The sequence below is a fragment of the Centruroides sculpturatus genome, unplaced genomic scaffold (assembly GCF_000671375.1).
Source record: "Centruroides sculpturatus isolate CEXI.00-Female unplaced genomic scaffold, Cexi_2.0 scaffold661, whole genome shotgun sequence".
NCBI classification, from domain to species: Eukaryota; Metazoa; Arthropoda; class Arachnida; order Scorpiones; family Buthidae; genus Centruroides; species Centruroides sculpturatus.
The window spans coordinates 431,396-448,043 of NW_019384963.1; the positions used below are offsets into that span (position 1 = coordinate 431,396).

The window sequence follows — 16,648 nt, forward strand, 5'->3', positions numbered from 1 at the left end:
ATAAAAACTTTTATGAATGTGAAATCATGCTACTACCAGAAACGATGACAATAGATATTTGACCAAAATGGTCGATATGTAATTCAATAAAATATTTATTTATTATAAAAATGTTGTGTTTTTTTCCACGGAAAAATAACAAAATTACTTTCCGAACAACCCAATAGTATTATTTACACAGAAAAATATTAAACTTTTCCAAATTTCAAAAGTGAAAAAGCAGATCTTAAAAGAGAATCCTTATTCTAAATAATTATGTTCAAATAATATTGCAAAGTAATCTGAATGACATTACATGGTTTGTGTGGCAATTTTTCCTTCTAGACACACAAACATTAACTCCAAATGTGAACATTATTGGACACACTTGAATGCTTTTAACAATTTGCTAGCAAGAACAGAAAAGTTGCTATTTTTCTTGTCTATCATGATATTTTTGACTGTCAGTTGACATTATTATTATATCTTTCAAAATGAAAGAAAATAATGATTGATTGCTTTTGTCAATATAAGTCATCACTGCATTAAGGCTATATAGTGCCACAATTTTCATCATTACAGGATAATCTGACTCATAACAGGAAAAATAGATATATATATATGTTTTTTTGGTATGTTTCATGTGTATCATAAAAAAATCTTGCTTTTGTTTGAAAATATCTGTTTAAAGTTTTATATTACTAAGTTATATAATTGCTATTGACTATGGAAGTCAGAGATATTTGTACATAAATAAATATGTAAGTAGACAAATATTATATTAAATTTTCTTTACTGCATATCCTCTTAAAATTTCTCTGAAACTGTAGAGGAGTGAGAGATAAAGTTAAAATGCATTATAATTCATATATGTAAATATATTATAAACAGAATTCCTATTATTATTTCTTTGAAAACAATTAAATCCTTTCCAATTCTAATCAGTGGATCTTTCTGATCTACTGATTAACGTGGTTAAAAAAATCAGAAACAAAGAAACATACAAGAAATATAATTTTCCATCTTTTTTATTTAAATGCATTTTTTAATCTCATTTTTACATGATTTTTGTAATCTTGCATGATGATCTTATAAATTTAAATTAACAATGTAAATGACTTCTATATTGTCACATTAAAATATAGAAGTTAACATTCCAGATTTAAAGTACTGTATTAAAAGAAACAGCTTGGTTCTTTCTTAAATTGTAATGTGTTTTCAGTTATATAATGGTAAATAAATACAGAAATATAGAAAACAGTCCACAAATAAATAAATGACATCATCATAAGAAGTTGTGTCAGAACAGATCAATGGAACTAATGGGCAATTCAAGAAAACAAAAGAATCTAAAACAGTTTTGTATAAACATTAAATTAATTTAAAATTTGAAATAAAATTTATATATATTCTAATTATATTAATTAATTTACCTACATTAATTAATGAAAGTGAAAAAAAGACCAATGAAGTATCTGTAATATTAGAGCTTCATAAAAACATTTATAAATAGTATGCATAAGAATTAATCATATAAACTTACTGTACTTTAAATATCAAATAATGCCTATGTCATTTTATTTTAATAATCCATTATATAGGGTTGTTCAGAAAGTAAGTTCGTTTTTTTTTACCACTAGATGGATTAGTTGTATTTTTCCCACCATTTTCATTCTAAACTGTATTATCATTATATATTTTGACAGCTAGCATTTTAAGGCTTATTTGTAAAAAATTTTGTTTAATTTTGTGCAATTGTTTATTTTTTGTGTCCCATCAAATATGGAAGATCGAAAGCAGCATTTTCGGCATATTTTGCTCTTTTATTACCGAAAAGGTAAGAATGCTGTTCAAGCGAGAAAAAATTGTGTGACGTGTATGGAGAAGATGTATTGACAGAACGACAGTGCCAAAACTGGTTTACAAAATTTCATTCTGGCAATTTCAATATTGAAGATGCACCACGTTCTGGATGGCCAGTTGAAGCCAATGAAAACAAAATAAAGGTACTGATTGAAGCAAACTGCCGAATAACAACACGTGAAATCACTAAGAGATTAAATTTGTCTAATTGAACTGTTTATGATTATTTGAAACAAATTGCTTTCGTTTCAAAGCTTGATATATGGGTCCCGCATGTTCTTAAAGAGAGATGCTCTCTTTGGTGGGATTTTAAAGAAATTTTTTTTTTGGAGCTTTTACCAGACAATTTAACAATTGATTCGAAAGTGTACTGCCATCAAGTAAACAAATTGAGTAATATCATCAAACAGAAAAGGTGGCCAGAATTGATCAACAAAACAGGTAGTGTTTTACCACGATAATGTCAAATTTCACACAAGTTTGGTAACTTGTCAGAAACTGTTATAACTTAGATGGGACATGTTATCACACCAACCATATTCGCCAGATCCAGCACACTCAGATTATTACTTGTTCCGGTCTATACAAATTTTTTTTAACTGTAAGACATTTACTTGAAATGACAATGTCAAAAATCACTTGGATCAGTTTTTTGTAAGCAATGATCAAAACTTTTATGAATGTGAAATCATGCTACTACCAGAAACGATGACAATAGATATTTGACCAAAATGGTCGATATGTAATTCAATAAAATATTTATTTATTATAAAAATGTTGTGTTTTTTTCCACGGAAAAATAACAAAATTACTTTCCGAACAACCCAATAGTATTATTTACACAGAAAAATATTAAACTTTTCCAAATTTCAAAAGTGAAAAAGCAGATCTTAAAAGAGAATCCTTATTCTAAATAATTATGTTCAAATAATATTGCAAAGTAATCTGAATGACATTACATGGTTTGTGTGGCAATTTTTCCTTCTAGACACACAAACATTAACTCCAAATGTGAACATTATTGGACACACTTGAATGCTTTTAACAATTTGCTAGCAAGAACAGAAAAGTTGCTATTTTTCTTGTCTATCATGATATTTTTGACTGTCAGTTGACATTATTATTATATCTTTCAAAATGAAAGAAAATAATGATTGATTGCTTTTGTCAATATAAGTCATCACTGCATTAAGGCTATATAGTGCCACAATTTTCATCATTACAGGATAATCTGACTCATAACAGGAAAAATAGTCAAATAAATAGACAATAAAATTTATTAAAAAATCATTTTCTGATTCAGTAATTTCTGGTTAAAGGTAGATACAAAATGTCAAAATACATTTAATATAGCTAATTGTTAACAGAAAATGTTTTATAAAAATAACAAAAATATATCAATTATTATAAATATAACATCAAAAATCTGAAAATTAGTAACAATAAAAATATATCCTATAATAAACAATTTCTACTGTGTATATTTATATTATATATATATAAAAACAGTAAAGATTGGAATGAACTTCAAATACCCGTTTCAGTTCCAACTATACTAATTATTTGAATAAAACAGTCTTTAGAAAAAAATGTTGAAAAATAACATTATTATTTAAATTATTGATCTCATTCAGAAACAATTTTAAACGGTAAAAACAATACAATTAAATGAGCAACTATTATATACAATAACCATCTGTATATAATGGTTTGCTCAAAACATATGCATAGTGTCAGGTTTTAATTCTAAATAATATTTTCAAAGTTAGCTTTATAGAAAAAACAACTAGTATACATATAATCTCCATATTTTAGTTTCTTTTCATTCAAACAGGAATTGCATATTGATTCTAATCATTTATAACTATAATTATAGATTTGTTGCAGCTATCAGTGCCATGCTAATCATCCAATTAAAACAAGTAGATGAACTCTGTTCATTCTTCAAAAAACAAAGAAAATAAATAATGTACTTTTAAAAAAGTGCATTATTTTTAATATTTAAACTTAAACAATAGATTTATTTTATAATTATTCACCATATAAATAGTATTGATTTAGTATTTCTGGCACTATCAAATTAAATAATAAAAAATAACAATTTTTATAATTGTCAAAGGAATGTTTTTTCATTAATTATAAATATATATTCTTCTATATATATAAAATCATTTTATNATTTATGTGACATTGTCATAATGTCAAACTGCAATTTTTAAGTAATTTAATTTAAATTATATGCTTTCCACCTCAAATTAGTAGTGGCTTGCCCCTGTACAGCATACTTTCCTTTAACAATAGAGTAATGCCAATCATCTATTAACTGCTTTTGAATTAAAATAATGTGACTTCCAATTTGTATCAGTTTGTATATAGTTAATCGGGGCATCCTACCTCTGGTCTCATCTTTCATCTATCTAACTTTGTTCTCAAGATTAAGGAAAGATAGATGGACAGACAATAGTGGAAATTTATAGGTCTACAATTTTTTCAAATTGCAGCCCAACAAACAAAAATTTCCTAACCTGAGAGAAATCAGTCTGAGAATGCAGGAAGAACCTAGCTTCTTCCTACTTTCTCAGACAGATGCAAGAAGTTGATTTCCTGGCATGCAAAAATGTTGGTTCTTCTTTTTGATGAAAAAATGTTCCAAATGCAAAACACATTCAACAGCCAAAATGAGTGTGGCTATGCATGATTTGTGGAGGATATTCCCAGGGACAAAATACAGGTTCAGTACTTTCAGAACATATATCAAATCATGGTCTGGAGGCTGGCTTTGTTCACAGCAAGCTGTTGTTGATATTCATCAAATAGGAGTCAAAGTGAACCAGGATTACTATACAGTCCACATCCTGGAGGGTTGTCTAAAGCCAAATGCCAGGAATGAGTTTAAAAAATGCCATTTCTGCTTTCAGTAGAATTCTATGCTGTCACACAAGGTCAAGTGTATGATGTCCTGGCTGAAGAAAACTCAGAATTTATCATGCTAAATGAATAATTCACCTCACCCCAAGATTTTTAACCCACTAGATTACTATATTTGGAACTATATGCTGGGCAAAATCAACATCAAAGACTTTATGGCTCAGTTGGATATGATTTTGGATGAAAGTATGATGTATGTAATTCATCCACATGTAATGCATTCATTCAAAGGATGAAGATCATGCAAGTGAAAGAAAAATAAATTGAACTCAATGTTTTTCATAATGTAAACTATTATTCTTAATACACAAGTGACACCCTTTCATTGAAACACCCTGTAATTAATTAACAACCAGAGTAGTGAGTGTGTTGCACTGTACAAATATATATATATATTTCAAGTTAAAATTATATCCACATTTGTTTTGACATAAGTACATACATACTGTACATTCTTCTGTTTCAAATCCAAGTTTTATTATTTTCCACTTAATGTTTTAAAATATAATTTATTATTTTATATTAGGTAAAGAAAGGATAACTCAAAATAATGCTAAAATAACATTTTATTATGTTAATTCTAAATTTCCAAATTAAAAATATGTAGAATTAACAATTTTTTCAATTTTTTAAAATGTAAATGTAATTATTTATGACATCACAATGCCAGGCTGCAATTTTAAATCATATTTTTAATTTATTAACTTAACATATATGCTCTCCACCTCAAATTAGTAGTGGTTTGCCCCCATACATCATACTATTCCTTTAACAACAGAGTCATGCTGGTCATCCATCTATTATCTTTCAGGGAAAAATTTTTGAATTGAAATAACGTGAATTCCAGATTTGCATCAGAAGTTTGTATATTGTTAATCGAGGCCTCCTGCACCTAAGGTTTCCATATCTAGTCTCATCTTTCATCTATCTAACTTCATTTGAGATTAAGGAAAGACAGACAGATGACAGTGGAAATTTATAGGTCTACAATTTTTCCAAATTGCAGTCCAATTACTAGCTTGTTTTAATCAAAAACATTCATATAAAAAAACTAAAATTTCATTTCTGAAACAAATAAAAACAAACAGAAATAACTTAAAAATAATATTTAAAAGCATTTATTATAAAAACTAAATTTCTAAATCATTGTATCCCTTATTCATCTTTACCATGTGATTCACATTAACTAATCATACAGTTAAGGGAAGAAGAAAACCAAAAATGAATAAAGATACATAAAAACAAATATGCTTTTAACTTTAATTTTGAGGAACATTCTAAATTTGAAATTTATTTGCAGTTTTGATATTAATATTTATTTATATAGTTTATACAATGTAATTTTCTGATACTTCAAAGATAAGTGCAGACATGGACATTGATTTCCCTCTTCATTTTTGGCTCTTTTCCATCCTGTAGGTATTAAGAGAGCCTTTTTTTCAAACCATTATGGGTTCGGTCAGGCCCATAATTAGATGGCAGAGCAGCAAAGAACATGACCCAACATATCCAAGACAATTTGCCCATAAAAACTTTGAGGTTGCTTACCCAGATTTGATTCTGGGTCTCCTAGAACAGTAGGCTGACAAATTAATCATCTCAGCTGATTGGCAATCAGAAAGCTTTGGTTATTTGTTTATATATACAACCAAGCATTTTGATTATTTGGGAAAATCATTCTTTCTTTCTTTTGAAGCTTTAAAACTGTAATTATCTTCTTTATGATTTACTTAAGAAATATCTGAAATTTACAAGACTTTTTACAATATCGTAGCTTATGATGTACTTTGTGAATATAATACTTTTTGCAACTGGCAACTTGTGATAAATTTTCTTGTAAACTTTCGAAAAGTCTTATTAAGATTTAAGTTATGATACAAGGGTGAATCCGAGCCCAGGATACTAATTGGATAATATTTTGAGTATATGAATATGTCTATTGTGCTACTGAATTCAAATGCTCTGTTAACTGTTAATATTTATGAAAAATCATTGTAAATTTTTTGCATTAAGTAAATAACTTATTTTGGTTTCATTTGAATTTGTACACTTATAAATTTATATTATAGATAGCATTAATAATTATAGTAAATGTAAAAACATTTTCTTCAATTTTACTTCTGTTAAAGTTAGATAAATTGAACTCTACCTTGTGATTTAAATTATAGCTTAAATGATATAAAAAAAATTTTATTTGTATTTTGTAATAAAATACTATACAATACAAAAGTAATTAATTTTTAAAAATATAACTAGATAATTCATATATTTTAATTTTAGTAGTACTGAACAATATAAATCTATTCTGTATGTGAAGGATTCAACAGCATATTAATCTTAAGAATTTTAACAAATTATATTCATATGTAATACCAGTAAGTTTCAAAATATATTAAAAATCTAATTAAAATTAAATGCATAATTACATAAGAATGAAAACATATCCATGAAAAGTAAAAGTGAATTGCAGTGTTTCTACATAATATACAGTGGACAATCGGTTAACGAACATAATCCATTCCAAGACTTTGTTCGTTATCCGATTATCGATTTACCATAGGTTTTTATGGGAATTTGATTAATTTAATTTGTTCCGGAGACTCTAAAAAGTAAAAAATATATACTTTTTTACTACGTTTATTTATATGTAATAGTAAAAATATGTATATATGCAGTCTTGCACTTTTATTAGTCATGTTTTTTTCTGTTTGTGGGGGTTAAAGAATCTGTCCGTTGTTGATTGCTTTTCTCTTTCCTTCAGGACTTCTCGGAAGTAATTAATAGTATTGTAATTGTAGAGATCCCCAACCCCATTAACCTTATTCTGGTTTGGATGCCACTTAAATGACTGTTGTTCTGACATTCCTGGAGTTCTGTCGTCAGATAAGTTTCAGGTTCGATTATGAGCTCTAAAATGATCTTTATTTCTTAGATGTGATTTTCATTATTCCATTAGCAGCTTGAGATTTCTTGATATATCTTTCATAACTAAGACTGTGCCTACTGTAGACCTGTTCAAGCCATACTGCCTAGCAACATCAGACATCTTGTGCCCACTTTCTACATTGGCTACTCTTACTTGGTTTCTACGGTGAGCACAGTTCTTGACTCTCCTCTTTTTAGGCTCCGTAATATTATCAGTTTCTTTTTTAAATAAAATGTTCAGAAAAGCACTTACAAAAATTCAGAGAACAGAAATCAACTAGCCCACAAAAAATTATTTAAATGCAAGGCCCGGATGAAATTCAAAATTTGGTATTAAAACGTTAACAAATATCCAATGGGACAGTTAAACTTTCACCTTTCATAAATAAGCCCCGACGCAAAACTTAACAAGTATCCATCCGACAGTTTCACAAAGACTATAAAAAATTATTTGTCAGAAAGGTAAACAAAAAGCTGGAATTACAAGGGAGAGTTTCAAAATTTGGAGGAATATTAATACTATCCAATCAGTATCAGGTTGAGTGTTAATGGAGATGTCTCCTGCATTCCGAAAGGTTTTGAATTGTTACCTGAAGACAAGTGAAAAATCAATCGATATTTGTTACTTTCCGTTGCTTCTTTTTATATTTGTTCAGTAAAGTGTTCGTTGTCCAATCATAAAAATCTTTTGCAAAAGTGTTCGTTATCTGATTTTTTCACTATCCAAACTGTTTGTTAACCAATCACCCACTGTGTATATATATATATATATTATCTATATGTATATAATAATATAATATATTTTGTTTAAAAATAATAATGTTATTGAACTTATGAAATAATTTGCATAAAATCTCATAAGTTTAATTCAAGCTATCTTATATGAATGTTATTGATTTAGATGAAATATAAGATACAACATAAAATTAACTGTTTTCATAAAAGAAAATATTTTTTTAAAGTATCAAATGTGAATAAAATTTCTATTTATTATTATTTTTGTTCTAGCAATGAAGTGTATTTTACAACAGTTCTTAAACAAAATTTGTTACTGCATAAGAAAGAAAATTAACTAATTTTCTTACTAAACAAACAAAAAAAATATTCTTGATAAATACAAAAACAAGCTTAAATAAAGAAATTAAAAAACACTAAATTTTAATTCTTAATGTTTGTATCTATGTAGGACTTTGTTAATTTATTTATATTATAATTTAAAAAGATATTCTGCTAATTAATTTATTTACATTTTTTATTATTATTGTTAATTTTATAAATTTGCATTGGTTCTAAATTTAAAACATTTCATTTTTATATTTTCTGTTGTTTTCTGTTCCAATACATTAGCTTCTGAAAATAAAATTTTATATTTTGAAATGTTAAATCTTAATTCCAGATATTTTTTACTTGGACTGACTTTTTGTTTTACTAGTTTCTTAAATATGGAATGGAATTTATAAATACAGCAAACAACATTGTTTGTATATTATAATGGCTTCAATAATTCTTTTCAAATTAAACTTGAAAAGGAGAAAAAAATTTTCCATCTAATAAAATTGAAAAGTTCTAAAACAGTTTTGTAAATATAAATTTATTTTTATTTAATTTAGGACTTTAAAACAGTTTAGCAAAATAAACATAAAATAAATAAACAAAAGATAAGTCATAAGTACCTAAAGACAGCTTAAAATTTGAAATATTTATTAATAAAAACTAAAGTTTACTAATCCATCTTACTTAAAATACATGTTTTAAGCATAGATGATGATCACACTTCACGTAATAAGAAGTAAAATCTTTCTCTACAATAATTTTAATATAAGATTCTAAAAGTGAAGTGAAAGTCTGGAGAAATTTTGTTTTATTAACACATTAATTTGATTTTAAGTTCTTTAGTGAACTTTGAAGTTGCAATAATTTTTTAATTCCATTTATCTATACTACTATATAAAGAGAGAATGTATTTTTAGTTTGTTCCAACTAACCACAAAAACTACTGAACCAATCATTACCAAATTTTAACTGTAGCACCTTTATGATCCCTGGAATGTTTATCACTAATCAAACCTACAGATTTTTTATTAATTAAATAAAGCTACAATGGATTTCTGTCTGTCTATTTGTCTCTCTCCTCACTAGATGGTGGCAACACATAAATTAGTACTTCCTGTCAAGGCATTATCAAGTATATTATTGAAGTTCACTATTATATTTGAAGAACTGATATTAAATTATAATTAGTTAACTTGCAAAATCTTTGAGGAATTAAAAAAGTGACATCATCATGCTAGATCACAGTATATATATATATGTACATATGGTGGGTTTTTGAATCATTACATATTGTATTCATGATTTGTTAGGCCTAGCTGTATTTGCATGAGTTTTATTTATTTGTGTGAGCAAAGATTATGCCTACTCAAAAACGACAAATCTTTGGTGCAAAAAACTCTGAAGTGCTTTCATTTATGACACACTCTTAGACTATTCATCATCAGCTAATATTGGGTCTATAGATAAAACGCCTACAATTTCCAGTCGATCTATGCTTTGCAATGACCATTAGCAAATCTCAAGGCCAAAGCCCGAGAGTTGTAGGACTTGACCTAAGATGCAGTTGCTTTTCACATGGCCAACTCTATGTTGCGTGTTAGTAGCTGCAAATCTGCTCATTNTCTCCCTCCAAGTTGTTATTTAATTTCCCTGAGAAAATAAATGTATCTTCTACATGTTGTTTACACTAATGGAAACCACATTTGTCACTTTTGCAAAAAAAAAAAAAAAAAAGGTAAATTTTGTAGTCATTACAAATTTAAAAACAGAAATTTGTGATGTTATTAATTGATAACACACAACAAAATTTCCACAAAGAAAAATATATTTAATACTTTAAACAAAAAATATTTTAACACTATATTAAATAATAATAAAGTACAAAATTCACTTGCCTGATATAAAATGTTAGCCCACTTTCCCTTTAAATCTTTATCATTTATGGTCAAGAGTTTGGCTTGAAGATGACGAAACACTGGACGGTAATTATATAATCGTCTTTTATGATGACTTAAGGCAAAATCTATCCTTTGTTGCAAACTCCAGAAATGTGATGATAAGAAGTAACGAGGAAATAAATAACTGTTACAGAAAACATATTTTCAGTCATAGCAATTTTTTTTTCTATTAGTATTTGTTAATTGTTAATTTTCTGTTACTTACGCTAAAGGAAAAACAACATAATTTACAAATGGAAGAGTTGAAATGAGTAAAACAGGTACAACTTTTTTCATATCTTTCGGAATCTAAAAATAAAACAAATCAGTTATCTAATATGTTCATATTTATAAAATATAAAATGTTTTAATACATACTTGAAAATATATTTCCAATTCCCTTCTTGTCAAATTCCTTACTGACTTTCCATAACGTAAATCATGAGATATTCTCATATATTCTTTTATATCTCGATATAATTCTTTGGTTCCTAGTTTTCAAATAAGATTTTTATATTATAAAAATAAATATATGAATAAGAAAAGTTAATATTTATAAAGGAAAGTCATCATTTACCTACAGAAAATACCTGATAAACTTTAAATGCACTGGGGAATTTATTCTGTAATATGATTTCGTATCCTTTAACAAATCTGCTAAATTTATTTTCAAAGTATTGTTTAAGTCCCTTTGCTGGTTTAACATATTTGCTTCCATTCTTACTTGTACTTCCGGTACTATATAGCCTAGGGGGGGAAAAGTAACAGTGAAAATTAATTTCATTTATTTTTATTTAATATTTTCAAACCATAGCAATCTGTTAATAGTCTATATATAATATTCCTAATTCTTCATGTCTGAAGGTTAACATTATTTATATCAAATATAAACATGAAAGAATAGTACATTATAATGAACAATTAGTTGGCACATGCAATGCATCAAAATTGAAATTATTGTGTTTCATTTAACTACCAATATCTCAAAATAATTATTGATAAATTAAGAAATATTTCTAAGAATTTATCTGTAGATTTTCATGTGGATATGGAATATATTAATAATGTTAAATTAATTAAATATATGTATGATAAGTCTTAATAAATTTTTCTATTGCTCTTCTAATAAATGATTGTAATCCCAGTAATTTTTCATGAGCAGTCTTTTCCCAAGTATGCCAAGAACCTTGTCCCTCATCACTGGTCCAACTATGGGCTTGGCAAAATTTAAGTTGGGTACGATTTTAAGACTCTCTTAGTGTCCATAGAGCAGAAAAGATTAAAAGTGAAAAAATAAAGGATTTAAAAAAATTAATAATAATAATTAGAAAAATAGCATTAAGATACAAAAAAAAAACTTTTTTGTGAATTTTCCAAATATAAACTTTTTGTTTTGGCAATTTTACAAATAGCTTTAAGATCTTTCAGAATCCTAATGTAATGCCATTCATTATGTTTAAATCATTATTTTTCGATAAAATTTTCCAATTTTCACCATCATATTTATTAAATATAGTGGTGAAAATTGGAAAATTTTATGGTGGTGATAAAATATGGTGCTATTTATATAAATAGCACCATATTAATATTAGATATGATAACAATATTAATTAGTGATAGTTATCCTTCCCTTCTTAATGAATATGTTCAGTAATCATTATTTTTCATTTCTTTTACATTAACTGAAATATCTGTTAGAAAAAAAAATTGCATAGAATTAATCATTATAAAAGTAGAAAAACAAATTAATTGAAAATTAAAATAATTCCATCTTGATTAGTTATGCATTGTACTTTTTAATCACAAAATTTTAAAAGTTGTATAAGCAATGGACAATTTCAGAAATAAAATCTAGTCTAAACTAACTTATATCCTGTATGTGATTAATTCTTGTTATCTGTTGTTGTCCAGTTAAAAACCTTGGCTTAAATCAGGGGTCAGCAACCTGCATCTCCCATTCCACTCTCTAAATATATAGAACTTCTCAACTTATTACAGGTGAACAATCAGTGAATTATTAATTATAGCAAAATTATAGCAAAATTACAATATATCTTTATAGGTTAGAGATAGAACAAGTTTTTCATTAATGACCGTCTACTTTCATATCACATGATCAATTTTCTATTGCTTTCAAAAAAAGAGCTTCCTGACACAACCATATTTAAATGTATTAAACATTATTGTGTCAGGAAGCTTTTTTTCATAGTACACAGTCATTACTAATGTATATCTGTTTATCTCTTTTAAAAGTTTATGACTAGTAAATGTTACTAAGTAAATGGGAAAACTGATACAAAGTGAATATGGGAGAGATGCTGTTTGTAAATATAGCCATCCTTAACAGAATTATTGTAATTTTATATTATACTATCTTAAGTGAAATCTCTATTACAATGAACAACTATTTAAAATATCCAAGATTCACTACATCACAAAACCAATGAACAAGCATAAAAGAACTACTCATTTTGAGAAGAAAATGTTTTCATCCATTTTTAAAAGGACATCCTCAGGCTGGTGTTCTAAAATTCAAATTGCATGTTTTTGGAACTGATCATATCCTCCAATCATCAACAACTACATAAAGTATATGATCCAGTCTGAAAACGTGCAATTTGAATTTTAGAACACCAACCTGAGGATGTTCTTTTAAAAATGGATGAAAACATTTGCTTCTCAAAGATTTTTATGCTGGCTTATTGGTTTTGTGACATAGTGAATCTGATTAATATTACCAGTATTGGGATGTTGTTTTTATGATATATATAAAATGTATTAGTAAAAGAACAAAGTGTAAAAAGATTGATGATAAGAATATACTGAAATAATAATATTAAATAAAAAAAGCAATAAAAACACCTCAAAAGTTGGAAAATAATATAAATTGCATACACATGTAGTGGTTCCAGCAGGTACATTTATTAGAAAAAATTAACGTTTTTGATCAATTTCTGAGATCATCAGGTTATAATATGTTTCCATAAATCAAACGATGTTATTCGAGCAACTTTTTTAAAACAGAACATTCCATATGCCATGTGACAATATAAAAAAAAGCAATAGTAATGAAAAGAAAACAATTACAACACAGTTAAAACTAAAAGTAATAAAAGCTCTTAGCCAAATATTTTTTATTCTCAATTTAGCTAAGTTAAGAATACTCACCATAATAATAATTATTATGTTTGCACCTTAAAAAAAAAATATATATATGCCACTAATTACAATTCTATTGTATTAAAGACATTCTCATTTACATAGCCCATAGCTCTTGGCATTTGGTTTCTATTGAAAATTTAAAAAATTGGCTCTTGTTACAAAAAAGGTTGCCGATCATTGGCTTAAAACTAAATCCAATTCTTTATCATGGCTTAAGTATAAACTTTTTATTGCAATTAAACTAATGAGTTTTATTATTATTTGAAATGGTTCATTTCTTTTAACAATTAAACTAAATAGTAAACAAAAAATTGATTTTATATATGATTTATGAGATGTAAATTATAAATTTAACCATATAAAAAGATGCATAAAAATTAATGCACTTCTTTTAAAAAAATAAATTACTATTTAACATTTTTTAAGCTAAAAATTTGAAATAATAAAATTTGAAAATTTCAGATATATAAAATTTTATATATCTGAAATTTTGAATATATTCTACATATACATATATTCAAAATACATGTAATATATTTATGAATATTCAAACATTTAAACAGAATATCCTTATTATATAATACACAAGAATATACAGAATTTATATATCTGAAAAGTACATTACTTCAAGTTATTATGTATAATTGTAAATTTAATTATGAACATCTCCTTCAACATAATTGATTCTTTAAGTAAATAATCAAACATATTTATGGTATAAAGAAGCCAGAAATAGTTTATTTGAGAATGTAATATAATAAATACATTTTCAGAACTGGTTCATTCCATCATCAATTGCACAGCAGAAGTCAATCATGTAAAAAAATGATTAACTTCAGAATTTAAACATGCTATTTTAAATTTAATAATAGTTTTTTACTCCTTTCTAAGAGGGCCTTTCCACCAAATCTATTACAGGTTTAACCAGACCAACACTGGAGTGACTAGACAGCGAGGAACGTATTTGGACCAACCACCCGCCAAAAAGTTCCCAAGGTTTTTCAAGCCATCCAGATTTGATCCTGGATCTCTAGAGCGATAGACTGCCACCTTAACCAATCAATCAGTCATCCGGCCATGGCACAATCCTTGTTATGTGGCAGATTTCTAAAAATCAGGTGGCAAAACAAGAGTTGCGAAAATATTTATGCTTAAATAAATTATCTCCCACTTCTTTATGTCTTAAATGTTTGCATGCTTGTTTGTTATATATGTATAATGACAGCATATAGAATATCCTATATTACATATATTGTCATTATACATATCCTATATTATACATTCTATCTAAATGGTTTATTACTTCAAGTTATTATATAGTTTATCCTATGCAATTCTTGAGAAATTAATTGAATTTTAGAAAAAATTAGGTTGAGTCTAACCTAAAATACAATGAAAATGAGAGGATGACTCATTGCAAGATGCAATAAGCATCAATATGGCGTAGTGCACTGTCGAAATCATTTCATTTTGATATATATTTATATAATAGAATAGAATGCTTTTAAACAAGAAAAATATTCGTACATTTGTGAAATTGATTCATAAAAATAATAACAAACGTGTTAAATAATCAATTACAACACGTGGAAAACACGTTGGTATGCAAGCGTCGTACCGTTGTTTAAAGAAGAAAACGTTTTATGTTAAATGGCACAATGAAAGATTACCTTTGAGATGATATATCTTTAATAAACACAAGACGAAACCGGCAAATGCGAGATAACATATCAAATTCACTGTATTTGTATCACAGCTTCCATCTTGTTTTGGTCTGGTGTAGTTGTTAACTTTGACGACAGATGGCGGCAATGTTCGTCTTCGTTTCTGTTTTTTATCGATTAAGCCTTCATTTTTAGCTTTTCTATAAAATTTTTATAGAAAAATGCTTAATTTTTTAAGTTGAAAATTAATATTATCTCTTATATATAAAACTGACAGTTTGGTAAAGTACCGTTAGCTTTTTGTAATTCATTTGCCCCAATCTTCGGGAAAAAAAAGGGAAATTTTTATTCTTGTTTTTTAAAAAGATGTTGCTGATCGTTTCTTTAATATTGCTGATTTTAAAACATTTTAAAATAATAATAATAAATTTTTGTTTAGTTGTTGGTTTTTTTAATTATACTCAATTAGGCACCGCATTTGATAAGGGACGGCTTATAGGCTACACGAGTTTGCTGACGTAAAAAGTTAGCCAATAATAAGCAATGTAATAAGTTTCAATTATGCTTACTGTATATACTTTACTGTAATCAGTCGTATTCGAATAGTCAGTTATGAGAAACCACCGGACGTGACGTCAGTTAAAAATCGTGACGTTTACTCAGTCACGTGTCAGTTGTCTGAGAAGGAGAGCAGCATTTGACGTTGTCTAAATTCATAACATGATGATAATTTTATCATCAGCATTTCGTCATCGTCGGCTACTGTCCGTATAATAGAAACAAATTTCGATATTTTTCGCCATCTTACTCGTTAGCTAGAAAAACACGTTCATAAAAAGGAACTTCATTCAGATTATCCTCCCAGTTGACGTCAACGGAAAGTTTCCTTTGACGTCACTCGGTTAGATTCGACCGACAAGTCTATGACTTTTCGAATACGCCCACTTGTGTCTCGTTATATTGTATTCTTTGTAGACTATAATGGCGTTTATATAATCCATTTCAGATATTGTGACGCAGAATAAGACAACGCAACAAATGAGCGATTTGTCCATTTGTTGCGTTACCTTATCCTGTTACAGTCGACCCCACCTATAACACTGTTGATAATTCCGTGTTATATGAATTCCATGTTGT

General features: G+C 27.2%; 1 protein-coding gene across 2 annotated transcripts in view; it reads right to left on the minus strand.

Moving 5' to 3' along the window:
- Nucleotides 1-15,744, minus strand: part of LOC111632480 (LETM1 domain-containing protein 1-like) — a 28,250-nt gene extending 12,506 nt beyond the window's left edge. The window contains exons 1-5 of one of the 2 annotated variants that reach the window (XR_002757865.1): nucleotides 15,518-15,711; nucleotides 11,263-11,432; nucleotides 11,064-11,176; nucleotides 10,912-10,994; nucleotides 10,644-10,830 (exon numbers count right to left, since the gene is read on the minus strand). Coding sequence is in view for 1 of the 2 variants with exons in the window: in XM_023376900.1 (XP_023232668.1) it covers nucleotides 10,644-10,830; nucleotides 10,912-10,994; nucleotides 11,064-11,176; nucleotides 11,263-11,432; nucleotides 15,518-15,576 (612 nt within the window). In the remaining variant the exon portion in view is untranslated. Of the gene's footprint in view, nucleotides 1-10,643; nucleotides 10,831-10,911; nucleotides 10,995-11,063; nucleotides 11,177-11,262; nucleotides 11,433-15,517 lie in introns of both variants that reach the window. The other variant, XM_023376900.1, reaches the window with a different exon arrangement.
- Nucleotides 15,745-16,648: the final 904 nt, after the last annotated feature.